General features: G+C 42.9%; 1 protein-coding gene across 1 annotated transcript in view; it reads left to right on the top strand.

The window, feature by feature from the left end:
- ADAMTS2 (ADAM metallopeptidase with thrombospondin type 1 motif 2) overlaps positions 1–27,833 on the top strand; it is a 408,143-nt gene that overhangs the window by 362,654 nt on the left and 17,656 nt on the right. Inside the window, exons 10-17 of the mRNA XM_015426443.1 lie at positions 3,835–3,980; positions 8,276–8,451; positions 9,041–9,174; positions 11,599–11,722; positions 13,980–14,060; positions 20,808–20,971; positions 22,940–23,096; positions 24,119–24,251. Of these exons, the coding sequence (XP_015281929.1) occupies positions 3,835–3,980; positions 8,276–8,451; positions 9,041–9,174; positions 11,599–11,722; positions 13,980–14,060; positions 20,808–20,971; positions 22,940–23,096; positions 24,119–24,251 (1,115 nt within the window). The remainder of the gene's footprint in view (positions 1–3,834; positions 3,981–8,275; positions 8,452–9,040; positions 9,175–11,598; positions 11,723–13,979; positions 14,061–20,807; positions 20,972–22,939; positions 23,097–24,118; positions 24,252–27,833) is intronic.

The following is a 27,833-nucleotide window of genomic DNA, read 5'->3' as shown; positions in this document are numbered from 1 at the left end:
GTCTCTCTTGAGCCCTTGCTAATGCAGCCATGACCTGCAGGGCTTCTCAACAGGGCTCACTGGCTGAGCTCAAATCTTGAGCAGGTTCATATAGGTGGAGATGATCCTTCAAGTTATTTAGGGCCTTAATTAAGTGCTGACATCAGTGTAGCTGGATTGTATTCAGCTCTCAAAATATGCATCAATAAATGTACTAGTGAAACACATTTCTGCATGTGGACTGTAGCCACTATGAAAACGTCTTCTGTTCTTTGATGAGACAGCATCAGGGGTATTCAGCTTCTGCACCTTCCCCTCATTATAGTCTTCATTCTTATACTCTGCTACTGTAATTATAACTTAATTAGGTTTTGACCTCAAATATCTTGCTGGCATACTCAAGAACCCCATTATGAATACCCAGTGTCTCCTCTTTTCTTACCAGCTGATGACCAGACAGGGTTCTCATTGTCACAGTGCTACTAATTGTAGCCTTTCTCCCTTATTATTAGTGATAAACTGTCATCTTTTCAATTTTTTTCCTGCTTAAATACTGGCCATCCTATGCTTAAGGATATTTTGCATTATAAATACTTTCTCTTTGTTTTTGCTGGCAGTGGGTGTTCAGCCATATGTTTTGCATATAGTGCCTGCCAAGTGCCTAGATTTGAAGGCTGGCTGAACTGCATAACGTTGGTTTTGAAGCTGATTTTTCAGAAAAGCAAGTGAATGATTACACTGGCTGTTACAGCCATCTGTGTGTGTATATGTGTGTGTGTGTGTGTGTGTACCAAGCGCCCATATTGACAGAACTGCAACCTAATATGAAGCAATGATATGACATTAAAAATACTTCCCAACCCCAGATTTTAACGGTTTATCTGAACATAACAGTCTATTAAGGCCATCCTACTCAGCTCTTTGTTGGGCTGCTACATGCTGGTGCTTATTTCAACAGGAATCTTGACTGATACGTTATTTCAGAAACCTTCTTCTTTCCTCATTCTGTTATTAACATGGTTGTCTGGGAAAAGAGGAGGGACATACTCAACTAAAACCTGTTATCTGAAATTATCCTTAATTTTTCCTTCAGGGTATATTTCCCATCTCAGTTAAAAGCTGTCTAAAATAGCATTTCTTTTAATCAGCTCTTGTATTTATTTGAACGTTTTGAATTTTCCAGTTGGAATATTCCTAGAAACTACACTTTAGTAGAGTTCTGTCCCAGTGCTCTACCTCTTCCTCTTTTTCTGATGAATCTCTTAGCCATTTCATAAATTATGGGTATCTCTTTTTCATCCATGGAACAGGTATTAGGAAACTGCATTAGGAAGACAAAGTATGTGTAAGTTTTTCAGTGTGTGCATTTTCCAACATGTTAAACATACAATGTGCATGAAGTCAATTTGTAAATGTATTAGGTAACTTGTCAGTGTTTGGGGGCCTTTGATAAAGCTAGTTTGTTTCTTTAAACCATCTGACCTTCCCATGGAGGTAAACACAGAAGTAAACTCAAACGTGAGTACTGCACTTTTTGGCATGAACACATTTGCCAGCTAAATTTACCTGGACTGAACACATTGCTTGCCCTTGAGACCAACCCCATTAACACAGCACCTCGATGTTTCTGTTTGATGAGCAGCTCAAACATTTTCACAAGCAGCTCTGTAACTGTGCGACTGTGCTTGTGCTACAACATCATGGCTCTTTACTCCTCCTTATGTAAGTTTCATTTACTGTGTGCTGCAGTTTATGGAGAAGGGCCGTGGCTCAGTGGTGGAATATCCACTTGGCACACAGAAAGTCCCAGGTTCAGTCCTGGGCATCTCCAGTTAAAAGGATCAAGTAGAAGGTCTAAGTAGATGAGACTGATCTTGATGGACCAGAGATCTGATTCAATATAAGGCATGGGAAATTGGCCGATTAGCACTTAATTGTATTTAGTCCAGATTATAGTGATTTACATGCATGGACAGGATTCTGTGGTTTCCCTATTGCTGGTGTAGCTGCAGATAAAGTGCAACAGCAATGTGGTATCCACATGGCAGGTTCCCCATAGTTTCCTTGTCCCAGTTCCCTAGAAGTGGCTACCCTTATCACCTGGGTCATCGGGGCTTTTGCATTTTTTTTAAATCATCACTAGAATATAATTATTTCAATATACCACCTGAATTTTAGTACATTCCACCTCTTGGAAGCCGGTGTGAAAAAATATATCAGTGCATAAATTTGAGATGAATGAAGAATTTTTTATAAACAGTTTTTATCCTGAAGAAACTCATTTTAGGTCAAATATATTCATAGCAGTAGAAATACTTATTGTAGCTATATTTTCTCATATTTCACGGAAGAGTTGAAATAATTGTTACCTCCAATGTACTATGGGCATTAAATATGCTATTAAAATTGGAAATGCTACTAATTTCATGCTGTTTACCATAGGCTTAATATATCTGTAGCTTTTCTTCATCTGGATTTTACATACAATCTTACTGTGTACTGGAATGATATTTCTCAAAAGTCAATAACACCCTTGCTTACATAGCTGAGCAGAAGCAAATTTTGTCTGTTAAAAATGGTGCCATTTCAACTCAAATTAAATAAGAATATAAATTCAATTTTTGTGACTAGGGTTGCCAGGTTGCCTCATTGCTCTGTTGGGGGGATTGGGGGGCATTCCAGGAGTGGGGGAACTCCCCCAAAGCCCCGCCCTCAAGAGCTATCACCCGAGCCACCCCTCTCCCTCCTCTCCTGGGAGATTTAAAGGGCTTCAGCTGATCGGCAGGGAGCACATGGCCCGCCGATCAGCTGGAGGGCCCTTTAAATCTTTCAGGAGGGAGGGAGAGGGGCTGTTGCTGGCCACACGCTCCTCTCGTGAAAAGACCCTTTAATACACACGGGGCTGATTTCCAAGTGGTGATTCATTGCTTGGGATTCAGGTGCATGCTCCTGCTCTACTCACTACGGACCTGGGACTGGCAACCCTATTTGTGATGTGAATACCTATATCCAGGGGTCATTTCGTAGAAAAAGAGCTAGGGGAACTCATTAGCATAACTCATTAGCATATGCCACACCCCCTGACATCAGGGGCCTGGCGGTGGACCTGCAAGGCCGGCGGGAGTGCAAGGAAGCCCCGCCAAGGCCCTCCCTGGCCCTAGGCAGGCAGGGGTGGGGAGAGGCGGGGAGGAAGCAACTTACCCTCCCTCTTCTCCTGCCTCCTCCTGGCTGAATGAGGGCTGGAAGCGGGGCGGCCGGAAGCAGGGGGCAGGGCTTCGTCGTGTGCCCGGCCCCCTGCACCTCACCCGGGGGAACTGCATTCCCCCGCGTTCCCCCCCGAAATGACCTCTGCCTATATCCAGAAGAAGCTGCCATAATCTTCTGTTCAGGGGAAGCATTTCTTTTAGTGAAACTGAACATTCCTTTCTCTGCCCCCATTCCCCCCCCCCTTGTGCAGAGCACTGATCTCTCTGAAGTGCTGCTCTTGAGAGACAGGGGACCCTCAGGATCAGCATCAGAGCCAAATGGGCCGTCTGCACTAGGAAGAGGGAACTGGTGGAAACTACTTCACCACCTTTGTCAGTAGAAAGTTTAGCCTGGATCCAACCCATAGCATTTTTCAATGTGTTGCCCAGTGAGCTGCATGCATGTCTGAATTGTCTCTTATTTCTTTTCAGAATTGTCTCTAATTTATTTTACAGGCAGTGTTAATAACATTTGTCTAAATGTGAGGGTACCTATTTTATTACCGTTCATTGGGCTTTTGCTAATGTCCAAAAAGTAAGAAGTCAAGAGTGACTCAGCATTAAAACTGATTATGAAAATATGCACACTGGTATATTTTTCTTTTTTTAGCATTGTTTTAAAGGTCACTGTATCTGGTTAACTCCAGATATCTTGAAACAAGATGGAAACTGGGGAGCGTGGAGTAAATTTGGTGCCTGTTCTCGAACCTGCGGAACGGGAGTAAGATACAGAACACGGCAGTGTGACAATCCTCAGTAAGTTAAATCTAAGCAAACAACTCTAGTTAATGTCTAATAAAGATTTCTGATGAAAATATTGGTAAATTACATAATTTGTGCCCTGATCTGGGACTCTGCTTTGGTATCATATGGTTATTTCATTCTAGAACTTCGGTTGAGAGGAATAATGCAGACCTGCTCAATGTTGTTTGGAATGTCCTCCTTCTTTAGGTTCGCCTGCTGCCTACCTTACTGTCTTTTCTTGCTTTGTCTGTTCAACTTTTAAAAAACAGGCCAAAAACCAGTTTCCTTTTACTTTAATCCTTATTTAAATCCACAGACTGGGGCCACATTGACAGAAGGAAGGTTTTTCTCCAACCTTGGGGTACCTAAGTTTGCAGGAAAATCTGAAATCTTAAAAAGACTGAGGGGTTTCCAAAACTTGTCTGTGTTTGCACAGTTGCCTCCTCCTCTTCTGCCTGCCACTGAGGGAGCCCTCTGGCTGGGTGAGGAGGGGGAGACTGTACCCCCACCCCCACTGAAAAGGGCCCTAAGGCAGCAGAGCAGGAGGTGGGAAGGAGCCTCACCTGACCCTCCTCCCACTGCTTGCTGCCACTGATGCTAAGGCAGCATGACTGACGGCAGGCAGGTCAGAGCCTCCACTGTCACCAGAATCACCACTAAAGTGGCAGCACTGAAGGCATGTTGGAGCTTTCCCTGCCTCCCAGTGCTACTGAAATCAATTCTAAGGTGGTAACAGTGGAGGACAGCAGGAGCTGCCTCTGCTCCCCTTCACCATCCCACCCTCTACCAAGGCAGCAGTGCTGGATGATGATGAGGGGGAGAGAAGGAGAAGGGGCCCTTTCTGTCACCAGACGTGGAGAGGGTGGGGGGGGACAGCTGAATGAAATTCCCCCCTCCCGTAAGTCTCTTTTTGATGGAGGGGAGTGGTGAGCTATCCAGCAAATATTTCATTTAGCCTTATAAGTGTTTTCAAGTATCTGGAGCAGAATTCAGGATTCTCAGGAATACCAGTATTCAGGAATATCCAAGGCTAGCATTTTAAGTATCCTAGGCCTATTTTTTCTCAATTCAAGTGTCTCAGACAAAGGGAGGAGGGAGATACCTCACCTGGCCCAGGAAAGGCAGCCCACAGCTGATGTGAGTCTTGCCTGGCCTGAGGAAGGTGGCTCCTGGCCCAGATAAGCCAGGACCAGGGCCTAGCAAAGCTGCTGGTCTGCCTAGCTCCTTCTCCCTGCCTCCTTCTCTCACTCCTGTGTGGGGACAGTACCCTTACTCCAGAGGTGTTGGTCTTTAGTGAACAGGCAACACTAGGTCCCCTGCAATTTTGTTGTCATTTGATTGAAAAACAATCACTTCAGCCCACTCCCAAAGTCCTGTAGGGAATAGTGGAACCAAAATAATTCAAGAATCCCAGAGGAGGAGGAGAAGGAGTGGGAGGAGGAGACTGGATTTATATCCTGCCCTTCACTCAGAGTGTCAGAGCGGCTTACAAACTCCTTTCCCTTCCCCTCCCCATAGCAGACACCCTGTGAGGTAGGTGGGGCTGAGAGAGCGCTTTCCAGAACTGTCCTTGAGAGAACAGCTCTGACAGAACTATGGCTTGCCCAAGGTCATCCAGTGGAGGAGTGGGGAATAAAACCTGGTTCTCCCAGATTAGAGTCCACACACTTAGCCACTACACAAAAAGCATGAACCCAAAACCCAAAATGGTATCAATGAAGCCAAATATAATCATAAATACACTGTTTACAGTGTTTCAAAAGTCTACATCTGGAAAATACTGGTGTTTTTTTCAGGTGCACATCCTTAGGGCTCACTGCTGAACTAAATCAAAAATACAAAGTGCATACAACTGCTAATATTAAACATTTGTAGAATTACAACCATAAGTGAAGTCTCTTGTATTCCCAGCATGATCTCAGTTCATTTTACTGAAGGGAATTCATCCTTATGTGCAGTATGATGCACTCAGTCAATCTCTCAGGCGCTCAGATCATAAAGTCCAAATACAAGTTGAACAGACAACTTAAAAAGTAGCAACAAAATCACCTTACAAGCATCATGTTTGTGAAATAAATGTTAAAACAGGGATGACCATCTTTAATATTGACAGTGGTCACTGTATTCTCCACTCAGAGATCCAAGGCTGAAAGTATTTTAGTTTGGATAGGCTATTTAAAGTTTTGATATGGGGAAAAGCTAAGATATAAATATTTTAAACAATTATTTTTGTTGTGTAGACGCTCTTTCATGAATGACCTACCCTAAGAAAGTCGCTACCAAAATGTCATCACCACCTAGTTGTAACTAAGGTATTTTCCAGACTGCAGCCACCTTTTGGGTTTTTGTGGGTGTCATGGTGGTTCCAATGATCGCGCTTCTGGTGCGATCAGTTCACACTTACATGGGGGTTTTCCCATTTTTTCCCTGTCATGGTTCTGTCTGTTCACATTCACATTGAGGATTGATTTTCTGCTCTGTTTTCCAGATGTGTGTGTATGCACTGAAGCGTTGCAGCGTTTCAGCAGCCTTAAGGGGTCTGTGCAATCCCCATTAAAGTACATTCCTTGCCCATCACACTACAACTGTGAGCCGTTCCTGTTGTACATGTCTCACCCCTTATTGGTTGCCTCTTTTCCTGCATTTGAACAGTCTCTCTGATTGGCTCCCCCTCCCCAAAAAATTGTGAATTCCTTTACCTGACTTGCATCAAGTACACAGCTCCAGTGGCCTATCTATTTGACCTGGGCTTACTCTCAATGAACTCAGTGGGGCTTACACTTGAGTAAGTGTGTGTGAAGAGGGGCGCTTCCAGCATGAGCCTGCCTCAATCTCCAGTGCCTGTGCCCTTTCTTGAGGGACAGGCTCCATGAAAGCACCATCCTCACTTAGCTCTGCCGAACCACTAGCTTCATGTGGAGTGGTGGCTGATCGTCCAAGAGACGCTCTGTGTTTATGCACACAAACACTAACCCCTCTGGATGGGTCTTTGGCCGAACAATATTCTTTCATGCTTCCATGAGAACCAAGGGCTCTGGGCTTTTGACACAAGATAGTCCCACTGAGCACCTTGAAATTTGCTGTGGCCAATGCATGCATAAGATCAGGCTGCAGAGAAAATAAATGGGTAATGATTGGCTGCTGGTGTCAGGCCTCTCAATGGGACTGACTGTTTCAGCACAGGTGCCCTCCAGCACTGAAACATTCTAGTGCTGGCATGCAAATATTTTTTAAAAGTTCACCGCCCAAAACGCGAGGGGGAAAAATGTTCAGATTCTGGGCAAGAGGCTATCTTGCAAATGCGTTCCTTGATAGGGAGGAAAAGTACAGGAAAAACTAATTTAGGAAGGAATTGGGGGGGGGGGGAGACAGGAAAGACCAGAACAGCATGGGGATGTTGATGAAGTTGTCTGGACATAGGGCTGCCAAATTGGGCCGGGGGGCGGGGAAACCCCCGCTTTGGAGGCCCGATTTCTGCCGCGGCAGAATCGGGCCCCCAGGGAAACCCCACCCCCCACGTGCACGTCACAGGGAAGTGACGTCATAACGCCGGGCATGCTGGGGGCGGGGCCACAGCCATTTGAGGGGAAAACTCTATATTTTCCCCTCAAATGGCAGCCGGGAGCCAGGCTGGAGTCCCCCGCCACAAGGGTAAGTGCCATTTGGCAACCCTATCTGGACACAAGAAAAAGCCTAGTAACATTGGGGAATGAAAATGGAACATTAAGGTAATCTGGAAAATGCCTTAGTGGTTTCTTGGGTTGATTCCACAGTAAACTGCCCTTTCTTTGAACTTTTGAAAACAATTTTCTGTTTTTTGTGAAGGATTAAAAGTTGGTAAGGGTTTGGCAACCATAATACAATTGCTTCTTGGACTGCAATTCATCTTTTTTAACAAGAAGCCTGTACATGTGAACACTAAGTGAAATGGCAACATTTTCACTTATAAGATCTGATTGCAGAGTGTCACAGTAGTGTGGGACATCTTGTGAAATCTAGCAGTAAAGACTGCAATCCTGTGGCACTTTGTCTTCCTATAGATACAGACTTTCTAGAGACATGTGACTCTGCTGTGAGTCTAAAGAAACAGGTGATGCTGACGTGAGACAGCCTTTGTCACAGATAGCCAAAAACTAAAGAAAAGGAAAAAGGAATCATTACAGTGGACTGTTCTGATTCTCTATCTTTCTATTTTTACAACCAAAGAAATAATTGAAAGGTAAGTGAAGGATCTGACACAATGGTAGCTGATGTAAGTGATGTAACCTTCTAATGTTGCTTTTCTTTTTCTCCCTTTAAATTCCTAGCCCAGCTAATGGAGGTCGTACATGTTTTGGTCCAAGCTATGAGTTCCAGCTTTGCAGCACACAAGACTGTCCTAAAGATTATGAAGATTTCAGAGAGGAGCAGTGCAAACAGTGGGATCCTTTCTTTGAGTATCAGAACATGAAGCACCATTGGCTTCCATATGAGCATAATGATGGTTAGTACTTTTTTGTTTTTGTCTGAGTATGCCTCTAGCAGACTTAGTGCCAGTCTGTCAAATCTAGAAGACTGGAATTTCCTGTCTGGAAAAAGTAGTAGTAGCATTAGCCATTACAATAGCACTCAGGTTATCTTGCCATATGCCTCAAGCATCCTCTGGAGAGGGAACACACTTTCAGGAAGGTGAGCATGCCATTGTTAGGCTCATTCATTATTTAGCACCTCCACTGAGCATGTCAGTGCAGCCCTGCAATGGCATCATTACATAAGCTTTGCTTTGTTCAGAATTCAATTAATTCTGTTGATACATTAATGAGGTAGAATATAAGCATCCCTCTCTACTGATCATGGATGCAGCTCACATCTGGGAAACCTGGTGGAAATCCTCATGCACATAGATCTAAATTCTTCCCTTGGTGAATTGATGGGAATCTTTGAAAATCTGAACTTTTTTGTTTTTGTTTCAATAAATAACAAGAGCATAATGGTCCCATCATAAGCATGCTCACTGAAATGCCAGCCATGTACTAGACAAATAATAAACCATGTGTTGAACAGATAAATCACAGGAGTCTTTCTTCTTTTAGCTAAAGAAAGGTGCCACCTTTACTGTGAGTCTAAAGAAACAGGTGATGTTGTGTATATGAAAAGACCGGCACATGATGGAACACGATGCTCCTATAAGGATTCTCATAGTATCTGTGTTCGAGGAGAATGTCTGGTAGGTGCTATCAATTTCAAAGCTTATTCCAGTTTTCTGTTGGCAAGAATTAGTGCATAACTTTAAAATTATATGGGAATTTTACTAAGAATTGATCACTGCCATAATTTGCCATCATTTTACAAGACTAAATGGGTTCTTACTGAAATGGAAGTAGGCTTGGACTTCAGCCACTCCTTGTGTGCTAGTTTCAGAAACTGGATATATGGTGTCATTAAAAGAGAATACTTGAGCAAGTGGCTACATTTATTTCTGTGCAAGAAAACATTGTTGTTGCAATCTACAGGTTCATACGTGCCTAAGATTTTTAGCACGTTCCCAGTCCAGTTACTAGACCCCAAAACTACTACTCAAAGTCCACTTTTTAAAATGTAACCAAGGAAAAGGGCAGAGGTCATTTCGGGGGGGAACGCGGGGGATCGCAGTTCCCCCGGGTGAGGTACGGGGGGTGGGGCATATGACGAAGCCCCGCCCCCTGCTTCTGGCCGCCCTGCTTCCGGCCCTCATTCAGCCAGGAGGAGGCAGGAGAAGAGGGAAGGTAAGTTGCTTCCTCCCTGCCTCTCCCCACCCCTGCCTGCCTGGGGCCAGGGAGGGCCTTCGTGGGGCTTCCTTGCACTCCCGCCGGCCTTGCAGGTCCACCGCCGGGCCCCTCAGGGGGCTCGGCAGTGGAGCTGCAAGGCCGGCGGCAGCGGCCGGGACCGTTGGGGGCGGGGTGTGTGGCCTTATGACACACTTCCGTTGATGTCAGGGGGTGTGGCCTTATGACACACTTCCGTTGATGTCAGGGGGTGTGGCATATGCTAATGAGTTATGCTAATGAGTTCCCCTAGCTCTTTTCTACGAAACGAGCCCTGGAAAAGGGAAGATGAGGGATGAGGGGGTGTTGTGCATGAGTTCCTGTATGACTCTAGCAACACCAGAAGCTCCAGGGCATGCAGGAGGAGCCTATACTGCAATCACCTCAGAGGGGCAACACTGATGTGTGCTTGTGACAAGTGCCAGCTTTTGCCATATGAACTGGACTTCCTTTGGTGAACAGAGCAGCACAGGAAGAGCACAACTTACAGCACTCTCATGCCCCAGAAGTAACATAGATTGCCATCAGGCCTGGGGGGAAATATCCTGTCCCTTTAATAGAGGCTGAATGTGTACAAATGGGAAGCTGAAGCTTGTCATGACATGAAGGTAAATAACATCAGCGGGTAAATGACATCTCGTTAAGACTTTATTACAAGTACTTTTTTTCTCCAGGCCTGTGGGTGACCCTAGGAGCAACTCCAATAAAAGGCCCTTTGCTCACTAGGTCATTTATTTATGTAAAAAAAAAAGTATAAGCCTGTCCTTCACCCAGCAAGTTTTCTGTGCCCATAAAAGAAATAAATATTTGGGACCTGACTTAACTGCAGTTTCTGAGGAGTTCCTCTGACTAAATGCTATTGAATTCAGCAGTTCGCAGCTTGCAGCTCTGAAGCAACATGTTGCTCACAAGTCTCTGAATGGGCACGGCTGCAAGAATATTGTATGCTAAGTACGGGAAGAAATCAGAGATACCAACAGAAAGCGATCTTGTGACAAAAATATTTGAGACAGCAGAAATGGACATATTTTCGAACCATTTGAAAGACGGAAGTAAGAAAAATATAACGACCCCATTTTATGACTGGGTAGAAAGAAACTTTGAAGATCAAAAATAATGAATAAAAATTGTAGAGAAACTCTAGTTTGAACTGTGGAAAGCTTAATTTTATTTTTTCATGATACATAAGAGAAACTCCTAGCTAATGGAATAATGACAACAATTTTAGTAACTATATAAAAGAAAGGAAATTGTAAATAGAAGTAAAAACTTGTAACAGCTATAATACAAATGTGAAGGATTTCTTTTCCTGTATGTCTTGCCCCATACCCTTTACCCTTCTTACCCTATACTGTTTATGTGAAAATCTAACAAAAATTTTATAATTAAAAAAAAGTCTTTGAATTGGGTTCATCCTGAAGGTGGGTTCAGAGCACATCCTGAGGGTGGATTCACTGGAGATTCACCATTTCTTCAAGTTACATGGGAAAGGAAAGTGTACACTCTTGCCCTCAGTGTTATTTGCTTGCTGGTGTTGCCCATGGATAACAGAGGCTGGTGTGTATTTAATTAAATAGCTGCATAATTTCACATTCAGAATAGTAATATGCTCCTGGAGCATTATGAATTAATATTAGGATTTGGTTAAGTTAGCAGCTATAAGTAGAGTTATTTTAATGCCAATATTTAAATAAAAAACAAGTGTGTACATTAACATGCCCTTTCAGAGAGATACTATTTTATCCTGTGTTTTGATTATCCTGTTTTTAATATCTTGATCTGATGAAAATTCAAGTCAATTTCTGACTCTTCCGGGATGAATAATATATTTTGTTCTTTGTTTACAGAAAGTTGGTTGTGACAAGGTAATAGGTTCCTTGAAGCAAGAAGACAAGTGTGGTGTGTGTGGGGGAGACAACACCCACTGCAAAGTGGTGAAAGGAACCTTCTCCAGGGCACCAAAGAAACAAGGCTAGTATCCCTGTTCGAAAGAAGCACGCAAGAAGGTCACAGAGGGGCTTTTTACTTGCTATATCAGATGATCCATCTGAACATACAAACAAGCTTAACAAATGACTTCTAATGAGAACTGCAAGGGTGCTATTAAAATAGAATAATAAAGTAGAAAAGTCCACTGAGTATGTTCAAGGCCATCTATACGCTAACAGAGGCTTAATGGATCAGATCTTTAGCTTTCTGTTTGTAGCTTAGTCTGGGTCTAGAGCATCTACTTCATTATTTTTCCCCTGACTTGCAGCCTTTCTTGTTTTGATCATCTCAACTTTCATGTTATCCACAGGGCATATACTTACATGTTTTGGCATAAGCATATGAACAAGGGTCTTACATTCCATTCTCGAAATGGTAGCAGTCCTCTCTAGATTGCCCTACTTTTTGACAAATACAGGATGTGAAGGGATGGATTTACAAGCCCTGTACCCTTGGGGCTTGGGAGGTCAGAAAACCCTATAGCCATCCCAAGTCTCAGCTCAGCAATGCCATCCCTTTCCCTTAATCTGTGGGGGGAGGTACCAAACACTGGATAGGTAGTAACTGTATCTGCCAACAAATGAAAGAGTATCTAGAGTCACAGAAGTCATAGAGTCATAGAATCATAGAGTTGGAAGGGACCTCCAGGGTAATCTAGTCCAACCCCATGCACAAGGCAGGAAATTCACAAATACCTCCCTCTCCACACCTGCAATGTCTCTGAGTTCTTCAGTCAGCACCAGATTAGCACTATAGAGAGTAGTTCTGTGTACAATGAGTTACTGGTGGCCTGCTTTGTGAAACTTCATAACATTCTTTCAGTACTTTGCAACAATTTGGAATGAATGTAGAAGCTGACTGAAGAACATATATATTTTATTGCCCCCCCCCAGGCGGAATAATGGACAGACAACAGTTTGGAAGTAAACAAGGGCCACTTTATTAACTATTTAACACAACATTACAGCAAGGGACCAGCTAAGCGAGCACGGAACAGGCAAGGCAGGTGTCACTCCCCGACTAACCTCCTTGCCTTTTCTCGGGCGGGTCACCCAGCTTCGGTCCAGAGCCATCGGTCTGGCTCATGACCAGCAGCCCAACAAACTGGTCACCACCTAGGAGCGCCTACCCCTGAAGCCATCCAACTTGCAGAGAGGAGCATACCCTAAGAGGTTCCCAGAGGAGGTGATCACCGTTCCCCACCCTGGACCTTAGAAATCCGAAGGCAGTTCCTGATGACCCCCTGTTCCCTAATGGGGAAAATTGCATAAGGTGCTCACCGGTTCCGGTTTCTTGCCCGCACCAACCTGCCAAGTGACCAGCCTATTTAGGTGTCAACCCACCACCAACTATTCCATCCACTGCTCCCAGTGCAAGGTAGGCGAAAACACCTCCATCCATTCAGCCAATACTGGGTAAAAGCGAAAAATTCCTACCTGGCCTCAATAGGCAACCAGCTGTAGCCTACACTAAGAACAGGATGGGAGGGTGGGCGAGCATGTTGGAGCAACTCTCCTCTGGTGGGAGTGGAGCCTGGCAGTTTATCTAAGCCAGCTCCACCCCCCGCCCACGTCACGATGCAAGGCGTCATGGCTGTGTTGCTGCCCGCCTTCCTCAGGGAGGCAAAACAGCCCCCGGGGACCAGTGGCGTTGACGGATCGCTGGGAGCTTCATTGCCCCCCCAGGCGGAATAACGGACAGACAACAGTTTGGAAGTAAACAAGTAAACAGTTTGGAAGTAAACAGGAAGACCCCGCAAGGTGTGTGGGGTTGAGAGAACTATGAATTGCCCAAGGTCCTCCAGCATCCACAAGCGATCCACTGCATGGAACTTGGGTGCACGTAAAGCGGCCGCCTAGTCCAAACCCACCTCCAGTCAGACTGACCTGAAAATGGTCGCAAAAACACCACCTAAGACCTGCACCCAAAATGGCTGCCCAATGGAAGTTTAATGGGACCTGGTCCGCAGCTCTAGAAAGATGTGAAGGGTATTTCTCCACACAGGAATATTCTATTATATCAGGAAGACAGGTTATTTTATCCATGGAGCAAGCTGGAAGTTCCAAATTATTGTTTTTAGGCATTAAATAAAATTATATTCATGCCAAAGTTGGCAAGGAATAACATTGTACAATAATGCGAAGACATCATTTTCAGACGAACATATTTGGCCCTTGACTCTAAGATTATAATCCCTTTATTTGTAATAATCCATGTTGCTTCTAACTGTACTCTGCAGGTTACATAAAGATGTTTGAAATTCCAGCAGGTGCAAGGCACTTGCTTATACAAGAATCCGATGCCACCATTCATAATATTGGTGAGTTTTAAACTGGGTGTTGCTGCTGTTGTTGTTGTCCTGTTGACAGGTTGGAATTATTTTGAGGTGTTGTGTTCACATACATTTATTATTTATTTATTCAAGTATTTGTACCTCAATTTCTCCCCAAAGGGTCACAAAATGGCTTACAGCCTTCATAAACTAATACACAAAACTGCAACACAGCTGCAGACTACATCTCAGGATGGTCCTGTACACATATGCTGGTTTGTCTGAAGGCCTGGGCTGGAAGCCATGGATTTAAGAGCCAGAGAGCCCACACCTCTGGCTATGTTCAAGATTTATGGGTAGCTGAACCGAAAAGGGAAAAATTGTCAGCAATGTGGTACAGTGGGTAAAGGTGTTCCTCCCTGCTTTCCCTCCCTGTTCTCCTCAACCATGTATAATCTGGAATTCAATACCCAAAAGTAACCCTGTGACAACTGCTTCATTCAACAACCCAGAGCAGAGGGTTTCGAAAATTACATAGAACGTAGCACTATTCCATAACAAAAATGTAACTTTATTTTGGTACAACCTTTATTCTGGTTGGCTGGCAGTCATTCTGCAGCAGCTCAGACAAGATCTATCCAAGGCTGAGCTGCCAGAGCCTGAAACATTATGCATGCCTAGCACGTTCTGTGAGAGGCTCTCCATAACACTGTCGCTCCTATTCTGGTTCATTTCCATTTCCCCCCACAGAATGACAAGAGCCAGAAACCTACTCTCTTTTACAGCCTGCCTTTCTGTATACTTTGAAATCCCACATGTGCAATGGGTTTACTGTCAAGAAAAGGGACGTCGGGATTACAGAAACCTGACACCTGGATTTCCTGTGTTCTACTACCAGTTCCATAATAAAGCCATAATTTGTACTAACAGCACTAGCAGTGCAGTCCTAAGGGGAGTTACACCCTTCCAAGCCCATTGACTTCAATAGATTTAGAAGGCTGTAAGGTAACAGCGTTCCATGCACCTTGGTGTTTAGTCATGCTGGCCACATGACCACGGAAACGTCTTCAGACAGCGCTGGCTCTTCGGCTTTGAAACGGAGATGAGCACCGCAACCCTAGAGTCGGACTCGACTGGCTTTCGAGCAAGGGAACCTTTACCTTTACCCTAACTCTTTTTAGGATTGCACTATCGAACAGTCTTATGAGTTCCCAGATCACCTTTTGATTGTAATTAGACACTTGGAATGTCATCTGGCAAGATTCATCCAGACTCAGTCTCCTTTCAAAAATCATGCCTTCTTTGGTGTAGTAGATACTGCTCTGCAGCAGGGCAGCCCTGGTGTATGTCCTTTCAGGGTTGTTGCACGATGCTAATTCTCTATTCAGCTGCTCACCAGGCGGTGTTTTGCATACATCTACACAGTCTTGTTCTTGGTCCATTCTCTTTCAGATGCTGAGCCATAAATAGCAAGGACTTTCAATCAATCACAAAGCTTAAACAGTAATTGAAATCCACTCCGTGCAGTCCAGTGAATCAATAGCAGACAGTGTCTTGTAGATTATTATTAATTAGAAGTGGATTCAAACCAAATGGCCCCAATAACTATGCTATGAATCACCCAAGTTTTTGCTACAGTAAATGCTTCCTCAAACTGCTATTCTGTGCAGCCTCATAGGGCTAATAGTGTTTTTGGCATGGGCTCCTTACTTACACTAGGCAAACTGCTTCTGGAGAATCTGGAGAGCCAGTTTGGTGTAGTGGTTAAGTGCACAGATTCTAATCTGGGAGAACCGGGTTTGATTCCCCACTCCTCCACTTGCACCTGGCTGGATGACCTTGGGCAAGCTGTAGTTCTGATAACAGCTTTTCTTGAAAAAGAGCAGTTTCCGTCAAGAGCTCTCTCAGCTCCACCTACCTCACATGGTGTCTGTTGTGGGGAGGGGAAGGGAAGGGAAAGGAGTTTGTAAGCCGCTCTGAGACACCTTTGGGTTGTGAAGGGCAGGGTATAAAGCCAACCTCTTCTCTTCTTCATCAGGAGCAAGGTGTAAACCTTTGATTTTGTAAGCCTGTAAAATGTATTGATGATGACAACTCTTCGAGAGGATCACACGCTCAGAAGGTGTATGATTTGCTGAGCATCTGGGAAGGCAGGCTATGTGTAGGAACCTGTCATGTTCGGTGTTACTATTTTAAAAGTAGAAGCAGGAAGACAGATGAAAGGGGCCTTAAATTTTTATGTGGAAATTAGCCATGGCTATTAGCAGTGCCAAGGTCAGCAGTAAAGGCTGCAGAAGAAGTAAAGAGAAAAAAGAAAAAGAGGTAGGATAAGATCATAGACTCCTCAGGTTCAAAGAGACCTTGTTTAATCCGTTCACCTTCACAGGGGAAATATATGTGGGTTTTAATATTTACTATGTCTATCTGGTGATTCAGTGATGGAGATTTCCTTTGCCACCTTCTCTTCTGAAGTTATAGAACTGTGTACTTCTGTATAACTAAACAGAGTTTAGATTCAGGTGAGTGGCCATGTGGTTCTGAAGCAGCAGAACAAAGTTTGAGTCCAGTGGCACCTTTAAGACCAACACAATTTCATTCAAGGCATCAACTTTTGGAAAACCTATACATTGAATAAAAGTTTGTTGATCTTAAAGGTCCCACTGGACTCAAACTTTAAAAAGCCCTTGTGCTGCTTGTGTCCAAGCACCATTCAGTCCACAAACCAAAGAAACCTGCTGTTCTTATTGCCTGCCTGGGATGTCTAAAACAGGACAAACTGTCAAGTAGCTGGCTGATGATAATGCATGCTTAGTGAGCTGCATTTTGTCTTACCTTGAGGCACACTTGGCACTTAACTTTGCTGTCTTTTAGACCGTAGGCCAACATTTCTTTTCACCCAGGCTTTTAACTGAGGTGTTTCTAGTTGTTTCTATGGTCTGCTTCTAGTCTGAGGACTTTTTTATTAATATTAATGTTGAATGTTGCTTTATGCAGTTTTATACTATATTGATAATTCTTACACTTTTTATTAGTACTGTTATTTTTATTTGATGAGCCACCTTGTGCAAGTCTTTGGAGAGGTGGCATACAAATTTTCTAAATAAATATAATCATTGCTGTAAATTAAATCTATTTATACAAATTCAGTGGTAATTCATGGGCACAGGAGATGCACTGCACCCATAGAAGTGTGGACATAGCAGCTATACACATACAAATGGCAGTTCTTTGGGGCCACTGAGGCAGGTGTCCCATGAAAAAATGTTGTGCTCAAAGTGCACATGGAGTTCTGTACTGGGAATGTTGTCTTTTGTCCTGTTCTTCAGGGCAGCAGAGTACAATTTCTCTCCATAATTTTTAAGGAATACATTAAGAGATCTGAGGACTCTTACCAATTCTGAATTACTTTATTCTTGTCTCAGAGAAACTTACTTACGGTAGTACCCTTGTTCTATTCTCATATGATGTTTTCTTAACATGTATCATCTCTGTTTCACTTGAATCCTTTTTGGTTTGCTTGCTTTTTCAAAATGGGTCCCACTGTTGTAGATCCAACGGTGTCAGGTCAATAGTACTATCACTGTTTGTGTCTTTAAGACTATGCTTACATTAATCTTATCCAGAATAGCAAGCATTGTCTTTGACAGTGAATTTTGCTGAATCAGTTCTAGTTTCTCATCGTTTACAGGACCCAGAACCTTCAGAAGGGCTACTAATGTATATCTCTCAGTCTGAACCAGTGTATTTGATTTTCTTTCCTGGTTGCAATATTTTGAAATTTGACTTGGTTGAATTTCAGTTAATTATTTATATGAAGCTTGCTGCTTTATCAGGAAGAAAACAGAGGGCAGGGCCAATAGCCTAGTAGTAGAAGACATATGTCCCAAGTTCAGTCCTGGATGTTGCCATTAAAGTAGCTAAGGTATGGTGGAACTAGTAAAGACATCTGTCTAAGACAGGAGAACTGCTGCCAGGCAGAATAGCAATGACGAGATCGAAGGGCCAAAGTTCTGGCAGCATAAGTCAGCTTTATGTGTGCATAATACTTTGAATTCTGGTCCTGTACGTCAGCACTTTGCTGTCGGCAGTTGCAGACTGTTTATGATTCAAGCACAACATTGCAAATCCATTAAAACCTGAAACCACTTTCATATTTCTAAATAGGATCAGGGCTATTTTTGGGCAGGAACTCACAGGAACGGAGTTCCTGCTGGCTCCTGAGTTGGCCATGCCCAGCAGGGACTCATTAGCATAATAGGCCACACGCAACAGCAGAAACTCATTAGGATTGGCGACATTAGGGGTGTGTGGCCTAACATGCAAAGGAATTCCTGCTACAAAAAAAGCCCTGGGTTTTGACAACAAACAAGGCAAACAGAATAAGAAGCAAAAGGTGGGTGTGGCTGGATGACCACACTTCTGGTAACATGGGGGTGCGGCCTAAAGTGCTAATGAGCTGTGCTGCCAGGGGTGTAGCCTAATATGCTATTGAGTTTCTGCTGTTGGGTGTGGCCTATTATGCTAATGAGTTCCTGCTGGGTTTTTTCTACAAAAAGAGTCCTGAATAGGATTGTCAGAGGGGAAATCTCCAATAGCAGATTGACACAACATTCCTTGAATTCGAATTTCTGTGGGTTTTGGCAGCAAATTTGGTTACAAATGTAGTTAGACAATGGAAATTCTGGTTCAGTCAAACTTTTGTCTTTGATTTGGTGCCTGTTGGCAAGGTTTTTGAACCTGTAGTAATAGCTAAGTTGTGTTTTAAGGTCTGTATATATTCTTTATAACATATTGGTTATAAAATCTTGCTGTTGCCATTTTAAATAAATAAATATCTGCATTGGCTTTCAGGGCCTTCTCTGTTCCTGCTGCCTTTAAGGCTCCACACAAAAGCATTTTTATGCTCCTGAGCTTTTAGATTCACCGTCATTCCTTTTTGAGCTTTTGCCATTTGTTTCCCCTACCAAAAGTAATTTTATCTCAGTATTCCAGGTTTTAGCATGTATTACAGCATGCTGCCGTTTTATGGATTCAAGGTTTTATATTTTTATCCACCAACGAGTTGTTTTAATGGTATCACTCTTACTCTTTACTTTGTTATACTGCTCCTTTTTTACATTGAGGTTATTTTATTGGATTTCTGTACACCACCTCAAGAATATTTTATTAAGGGAGGGGTTATAAATACTTTAAGTAAATAAAATTTGTGTAAGCCATGATAAAAACAGATTCCTGAAATTTAATCCATAGGTACATGTAATGCAACAGTCAGGGAAATGTTCAAATAAGGGGTTTAATCTAGCAATATGCAAGCAGAAGAATAAATCTACTTAGCATAGTTGTGCTTGCAGAAGAGATTGGGGGAAAAGTACATTTCCCACTGACCCATTGAAGTCAGGCTTCAGCTGTTTGTACTTGGAACACATTTGGGGAATTTTCTTGTGGGTAGGTGTGTGCTCTTAAGTAGCAATTGACTTATGGTGACCGCTGTAAGGAGCCTTCAGGGCAAGCAAGAAGCAGACGTGGTTTGCCATTGCTTTCCTCTGCAGAGTCTTCCTTGGTGGTCTCCCATCCAAATACCAAACATGCTTAGCTTCCGAGATCTGACAGGGCTATATCATATCAACCCAACCTTATCATTATGTCCTTCATTCTCACCCTGCATGCTAGAGCTCTGTGAAGAGCTACTAATGAGCAGAGAAACTCCAGAGCTTAACTCAATGCCCTCAAGAAGTCTGATAATCTCCTTCCTCTCCCATATCATACCCCAGGGAGCAATTTTGAGAATCAAGAAGCTGCTAGGTTCACTTCCTGAAAACATGGGACTGACTACACAATATCTTGTACAAGTGGAAATGCAAGTGGGAATACAAAAATCTGACACTGCGAGTGTTTACTGCAGTCTTTTTCTGTAATGTCTGCTTGTAGAAGAGCCTCCAGTGCAGACATAACTTTTGCTCTGGATCCAGCCCTAGTACAGGTCCTTAATCTGGAGCATAGTTTTCTTCATGTTTAGTTAGGGCTTCCTCAGATAGGATGCCTTTTAAAAACATGTAGAGACAGATAAATAGGTAGAGACAGATAAACATGTAGAGACAGATAAATAGGTTGGATAAATAGGTTAGAGCAAATTTAATAACCCATAAAATAATACTATTAAATTATGGCCAAACACCACATGAAGGAAAAACCAGTGTTCAAAATCCAGTGCGGTGTGGTGGTTGAGTGTTCGATTAGACCTAGATATCACCAGGTTCAATTCCCCTGTGCCATTAGACTCACCAATATTCATCTGTCTAGAGATTCACTTGTATAATTTCAAAGCGAAAGTCAATATGTAAGATTCTCAGTTCTTTCAGGATGGGTAGCCATGTTAGTCTATCTGTAGCAGTAAAAAAGAGTAAGAGTCCAGTAGCACCTTAAAGACTAACAAAATTTAGTTCTTTCAGCACCATTTGCCTGGGTTCTTCTGAGTGAGTTATTTAAATGGTATCTGACAGGCTGATCTTCCCTCACTTCTTGTAAAACCAAAAGATGTTTTAATTTTTAGTTTTGTTTTCATGCTTGTGTGTGGAGAAAACAAGGTAAAATTCACAGGCTCTGTATCAGCACCAGACACTTAACAATAAAACAGTATGTAATATGGTGTTTAGTAATACTCAATACACAAACAAGAACTTGTATGGAACCACAAAGAAGACTGTTCCTTAATTTTTTTAGTCTTTTTCTTTCCTCTTGAAAATTAAAATAAGAAACACCTCTGAAATATTTGTCCATTTGTCCTGTTGCTTCTAGCTATCAAGAACAGAGATACAGGGAAATTCATTTTAAATGAGGACAACTATGTACCAGACTCCAAAGTGTTTGTTAATATGGGCATAGAATGGGAATATCGGAATGATGACGACAGAGAAATGGTTCAAACTATGGGTCCTTTGCGCAATGGAATTATTGTTCTGGTAAGTCGCTTGAAAATTAGGATGCCGAGCTTACATTAAGTCATACAAATTACTGTTACTGGTAGGCGGAGAATACTTAGCAACGTTCTACCATTGAATATAAGCTGAAGTTGGGCTTCCTGTCTTTAGTGGCACCCTGTTGCATTGCAGCCACTGTGGGTGGGGTTGGGATGCATCAAGGGGAAACCATCCATTCATGTCAGCAAGTCTCACCTATTTCCCCTCATCCCATCTGGGCACTTGCTGACCACCTGGCAGAGGTAGGGAGACTTGGCAAGCCACATCAGGCCAAGGAGAGGAAGCAGAAGTAAAAAGAAGTGAAAGTGCCACAGGCTGAGCTTATGATTTCAGTAAGGATTTGATAAGGTTCCACATAATATTCTTGTTGACAAGTTGGTAAAATGAAGTTTGGATCTTATTACCATTAGGTGGATCTGTAACTGGTTGACAGATCACACCCATCGAGTGCTTGTTAATTGTTCCTCATCCTCTTAGAGGAATGCCTCAGGGACCTGCCCTGGGACCTGTTTTGTTCAACGTATTTATAAATGATTTGGATGAAGGAATAGAGGGAATGTTTATTAAGTTTGCAGATAATACTAAATTGGGAGGGGTAGCAAATACAGTAGACGACAGAGTCAGGATACAGGATGAGCTTGACAGGCTGGAAAACTGAGCTAAAACAAATAAAATGAATTTCAATGGGGATAAATGTAAAGTTCTGCATTTAGGTAGGAAAAATCCAGTGCATAATTATAGGATGGGGAAGACTTGTATTGGCAGTAGTATGTACAAAAAGGATCTAGGGATCTTAGTAGATCATACACTGAACATGAGTCAGCAGTGTGATGCCGTAGTTAAAAAGGCAAATGCCATTTTGGGTCGTATCAACAGAAGTATAGTGTCCAGTATAGTGTAGGGTATGAGCTTTTGTGAGTCACTGCTCACTTCTTCAGATACAGCCAGAATGTGAGTCCATCTGTTTATGTTTTGGAAAGTGGAGTGATTTCAGATGCTCTGCTCTGGTTAGACCTCACCTAAAGTATTGTGTTCAGTTTTGGGCACCACAATTTAAGAAGGGTATAGACAAGCTGGAACATGTCCAGAGGAGGGCAACAAAGATGGTGAGGGGTCTGGAGATGAAGTCCTAGGAGAAAAGGTTGAAGGAGCTGGGTATGTTTAGACTGAGAGGTGAAATGATAACGATCTTCAAGTACTTGAAGGGCTGTCATATAGATGATGGTGCTGTTTTCTGTTGCCCCAGAAGGTCAGACCAGAACCAATGGGTTGCAATTAAATCAAAAGGGTTTTCAGCTAAACATTCAGAAGAACTTCCTGACAGTTAAAGCAGTTCCTCAGTACAACAGGCTTCCTCAGTGGAACAGGCTCTCCTTCTTTGGAGTTTTTTAATCAGAGGCTAGATGGCCATCTGACAGCAATGCTGATTCTGTGAACTTAGGCAGATCACCAGAAGGGAGGGCAGAAAGGTTGCATCAGTGCTTAGTTCTTGTGGCCCTTTCTTACATGCCCAGGGAAATACTGATCGCCACTGTGGGGTCAGGAAGCAATTTTTCTCCAGGCCAGTTTGACCAGGGATCCTGGAGGGTTTGGGTTTTTTTGCCATCTTCTGGGCATGGAACAGGTGTCACTGGGGGGTATTGAGGGGGAGGTATTTGTGAATTTCCTGCATTGTGTAGGGGGGTTGGACTAAATGACCCTGGAGGTTCCTTTCAGTTCTATGATTCTGTGTGTGTTGTGGCTATTCTGTCACTGTATGTCTTGTCTCTCTTCTAATTTTCAAGGCTTAGGATGATCACCATTTCAGGGGAATCAACATTTTAATTAGGGTTGAATAGTTTTGAAAATTTAAGCCTTGCTTATCATGATTTTATTCTTTTTTTAAAATGCCTCTGTGAAATTCAAAAAGATCCTGGTTGCTCAGAATATATATCTTATTTGTCTGACAAGGTAATCCCTCATGGAAATGTCAAGATTTCACTGACATACAAATACATGATCCATGAAGACTCTTTAAATGTTGATAACAACAATGTTTTGGAAGATTCAGTAACGTATGAGTGGGCCTTGAAAAAATGGTCGCAGTGTTCAAAACCATGTGGAGGAGGTAAAGAATGAATGCTAAACTGATTAATAGATACACCTTTCTGTGAGTTGCAAATCCATATGATTAATTGTGTAATTCAGATCTGGTTGACACATTCTTGTATATCACATGATTTTTCATCTCTTAATTGCCCATCATTTGATGACTAACAGCTGAATGTGTGAAAGGACTTTCCTGAGAATACCATGCCTGAGCTGATATGACTGTTTTATCTGTGGCATTATATCTGTAAATACTCATTCACCCATTTGATGCTGCATGTACAAGATATATATAGTATGAAACTGGAGAGCTAGAAACAGTTCAAGTTACATTCAGAAACAGAGATAAGTGAATAGTAATGAACTTCTATAGTGTTAAAAAAACCAGCAGAAAATATAAAGTGTACCTAATAGAGAACCAAACCATCTGCTTCAGGGAAATGTGTATATATAGAGCACATCCTGTTTGCTCGTTTCTTGGGTTCCAGTAGTCTACCTAGTGTGAAATTTTGTCTGTCTCATGAACTGTCTACTGTCTTGTCTGCTCCTTTCCCACCATTCCCACATGGCAGGTGATAAGTATATTGGAAGTTCCCATGTTTATTTCTCTGGCCCAGGCTCAAAAGGTTTGCTTGTGGGGAGTATAGTGGGATACCATCAGTCTTGTAAACCAACTGGAATTACATGGAAGTTATGATTTCATGAAATGATGGCTGCATGTGGGATGTGGAATACAACAGTCAATATTTGTACCGCAGTGAAGCTTGAGTAAAAATCACCACAATCCTGCAAACTGTGGAAATCACATACCTCCTCCAGTCCCATACAACTGGTACTGCCATAAGATCCTAGATAAATCGTGAGTCCACTGGCACTTCCACAGAATCCCATAAGTGAGCATCATTTTCCTTGACCTCACAAAATAGAACCCACTGAGTTTGACTGGGGGTGTGCTCCAAAGCATTTTGAGCCATAGAAGTAAATGTGGGTCTTTGTGGAAGGGTTTTAGAAGCTGAAGATAAAAGAAGTCTCTTTCTTAAGGTCATCAGTTTACAAAGTATGGTTGTCGGAGGAAGAATGACCACAAAATGGTTCACCGTAGTTATTGTGAGTCCATCCAGAAGCCAAAGCCCATCCGTAGAGTATGCAATCTCCAAGAATGTTCACAGCCAATGTAAGCATTTCTCTTTGCTGGAATAAATCATCATAATAAATGGAAACAGAAGTGCCTGCAGCTAGCCTCAGATAACCTTCTACACTCCACCCTTTGTGTGGTTGCTTTTGGTTATTTGCTTGTTTAAAATCTGTATGTACTTGCCTTTTTCTTAGGCGTCCCAGGACAAAAGGGATGCCTGGTTCATAAACAGTATTCTTGTGTGGTCTTTGGATATCATGATAGAACACAGAGGAATGTAATAGCTGAGCCATTTGGAGAGAAATTCTAAGTAGATCTGCTCAACATCCACTAAGGCCTATTCAATGGGGCTTACTCCCAGGAAAGTATTCTTTGGATTACACTGTTAGTCTTTAAAGGTTGAAAGAATGTCTTTGAATTGTGCCTGGAAGGGAAGTCAGAGCAGCCTCTGGAGTACTTCTATTATGTGATCTGTGTAACCACTACCAATCAACAGGTAAGGTGTCATGTTATACACCAAAGGAAATTTCCAGTTAATCATCAAGGGCAGACTCCTTTAGAGTGCATAATTTTTAAAAATGCTTTTAAGTTTACAAAAGAATTAAAGTTGCATTTTGGTGGGAGATCTACAGAGAGCTTCCTCAAACATTGGAGTTTAAAAACTAGCACAATCTGGAATTCTAGAAGTGAATGTAGAAGCACTTTAAACTTGCAAACCACTGCAGAGTGGAAGTCAGGGAGATCTGAAGCTGCCACCAGTCCATGTTTCTTTCTTTTTGACTAACACCATGTATGATAAAATATAATTCCCTGTTCCCTACCTCACATAATTGGCTATTGGAAGCAGGATCAGGGAAGCACACTCATTATACTAGGTGTTACCAGGACGAGAAGAAAGAGTGACTCAGAGTGGTGGCAGCTACAAGTATCTTGTTTTAGCACTTACCCTTGAGAGACCAGGAGGTATTTAACCTTGAGAGACCAAGGAGGAATTTAAGCATTGCGTTATGTCTCTTTTTGTTTGAGCCACAAGCTTTATATGCTACTTGGAATATTCTGTCAGTAATAGGGTTTCCAGGTCCCTCAGACGTGCCAGCAGGGGATGAGCAGGGGTGAACTTATTGGGAGTGGGGAGAAACACCGAAAATAAACATGATGTACCTGTGTGACTTGGAAGTGATGGGCAAAACTCTATGGTAGAATTAGCTTCTACCATACAGATTTTTGGCCCAAACTAGAGCATCGCCTCTGGACATCCCCGATGTGCCTATATCACTTCCGGGTCTTGTAGGTACATTGCATTTAATTTCTGTGTTCTTCTCTGTTGGTGAGGTAATTCTCCCCTGCCAGCCAGCTGGCCAGTGGGGGAGAGGTGGGGCCCAAAAACAGGGGACCCCCATCCCTGCTGGGGGAGGGGTCTGGCATCCCTAGTCAGTGATGTATTCTTATAAATTTCCTGGCCCATATTGGGCACAAGAAACTTGACATTAGAGTAACATATACAGAGCTTCCACTATTTCCTTTGCCAGATTTCACTGTCTGATTCAGAGTTTTGTAATCTTTGGGTTAGATACAACAGAAAATTGCTACAGAAGAGGGGGTGATTTTTGCCTATTTTCCGCCTCCCATTGCAAATCACCAACTACTCCTCATGCTGTTCCTGGGATTCCTGTGTCTCCCAGGAGCAGCACTGGGGGAAACATAAGCTGCAGGGGGAAGGTAGAGCTGAGGAAGTTCCATGGGAACCAAGACTTTGAGCTTTGCTATCTTCATTCCCAACTAGTTGTCAACTCTGGATTTGGGGGTGGACCATGGTGATTGCAGAGTTTGGAGAGGGACTTCAGCAGGGTATAATGCCATGGTGATTGCAGAGTTTGGAGAGGGAAGGGACTTCAGCAGCGCATAATGCCAGAAGTGATGTACTGGTGCAGAGGCCTGCAGCAGTATTTTTTTTTTAATTCTCCAGGCAACAGCGGGCAACTGTGGCAGGACGTGGGAGGCCTCCTATCATTGTTGGGGGGGCTGGAACCCTGTTTCCAGGGGAACTGATCTCTGTCATGTGGAGATCAGTTGTAATTCTGGTAGAACTCCAGGCCCCACCTGGAGGTTGGCAGCCCTTGTCCCAACACACAGCCACCAGTCTCTATCTCAGCAGCGGAGCTATTCATGAATCTTCTCTTAACCCTTACGAGAGTTGTGATCTTACACCCTGTGAGAATTTAAACTTCTTGTTGCTTTTTGTTATCTGCTGACTGTAGGAAAATGTAAGAAACACAGAAGCTAATCTTCCGTTTGTTAATATATGACAGTCAGGATTTAGAAAGGCTTTAGTGCTGTTCCTGAAAGAAACAAATATATTGCTCTAAAGGCTTCATAATGGCAAGACAAACGTCTTGGCTGTGGCTATTGTTCCTTTCCACACAGTTCTTAGCTGATGACTGCACTGTTGTTAAATCTGAAGCAGCAAATTAATCTCTATGAATGATGCTGCAACTAAGCTAGCATCTGCTAACAACCCTTGTTTTAGTTGTTTATCTCTCTGTTGGCTTCCGCATGTACTTAAAGTATTCTATGTGGCTTTGAAAATTGGTCCATAACTGCAGTGGCCAGGCTGTTAGGAACGATCTGTTTCCAGGCACAATTCAAAGTGCTGGTTCCGTCCTTTAAGGCCTAGATGGCTTGGGGCAAGAGTAGGGTTGCCAGGTCTTACCTTCATCCCAGCGGGGGGCTCCAGCCAGACATCATTGCGCTGGGCACATTGTTTGGGGGACACTCTAGTATTTAGGTAAAAACTCTATGGTCACCCTAGGCAAGAATACCCAAAGGACTGTCTCTTCCCACACTACCCAGCCTTCCAGTTAAGATCTGCCTCTCACCCCCTGTTCTCTGTACCCCAATCTTCAGAGATGAGGTGTGTAGTGACTAGAGATGAGGCATTTTCTGTTGTGTCACCCTGCCTCTGGATGCCTTCCCCCTCGAGTCTTGCCTGGCACTTACTTTACTGTCTTTTAGGCATCAGCCCAAAATACATCTCCCCCCACCACACACACACACAGTTTTAATTAGGAGTTTTAATCTTACCAGCTTTTGAAAATGACCTGCTTCTGTTTTATGGATAGTTTTTATGCTGCTTATGTCTAATGGCTTGTTTTTAATTGTAAACTGCCTAAATAAAATATCAGACTACCTAAGTGAAAGATATGTGTTCCATATCAATTATGAAACACACAAACGTAAACCCTTTCAGAAGTGGGGGGCCAGGTCTTCTATGGCCTGCTTCTGCATGACAGAGATTCTCCATACCGCTTCATCACTACTGCAGATGCAGAGGCATGTGCATTGTGTCTTCTACGTTGGGAGTCTTCTGCACATTTTCCCCTGTCAGTCTGTTGTGGCCACCACTTTTCCGACATATTTCCCTCATGAACCACTAGAGGAAGTTTTTAAAAATCAGTAATTGTTATAGTCATTACTGGGTTTTTTGGTTTTTTTAAAGAAAGCCCATGGTAGCTGCAAGGGGCTGATATCAGGAAAATGGTGCTGATGTGAGAAAGAGCTTCTCAGCGCACGAAAATGTGCATACTTCCAAATAGTGAAATAATAGACTTGTACTGCACTCTT

Source organism: Gekko japonicus, unplaced genomic scaffold (assembly GCF_001447785.1).
Source record: "Gekko japonicus isolate JY-2015 unplaced genomic scaffold, Gekko_japonicus_V1.1 scaffold1030, whole genome shotgun sequence".
Lineage (NCBI taxonomy): Eukaryota > Metazoa > Chordata > Lepidosauria > Squamata > Gekkonidae > Gekko > Gekko japonicus.
The sequence above is the reverse complement of the archived record's forward strand: the minus strand, read 5'-3'. Positions and strand labels throughout refer to the sequence as shown.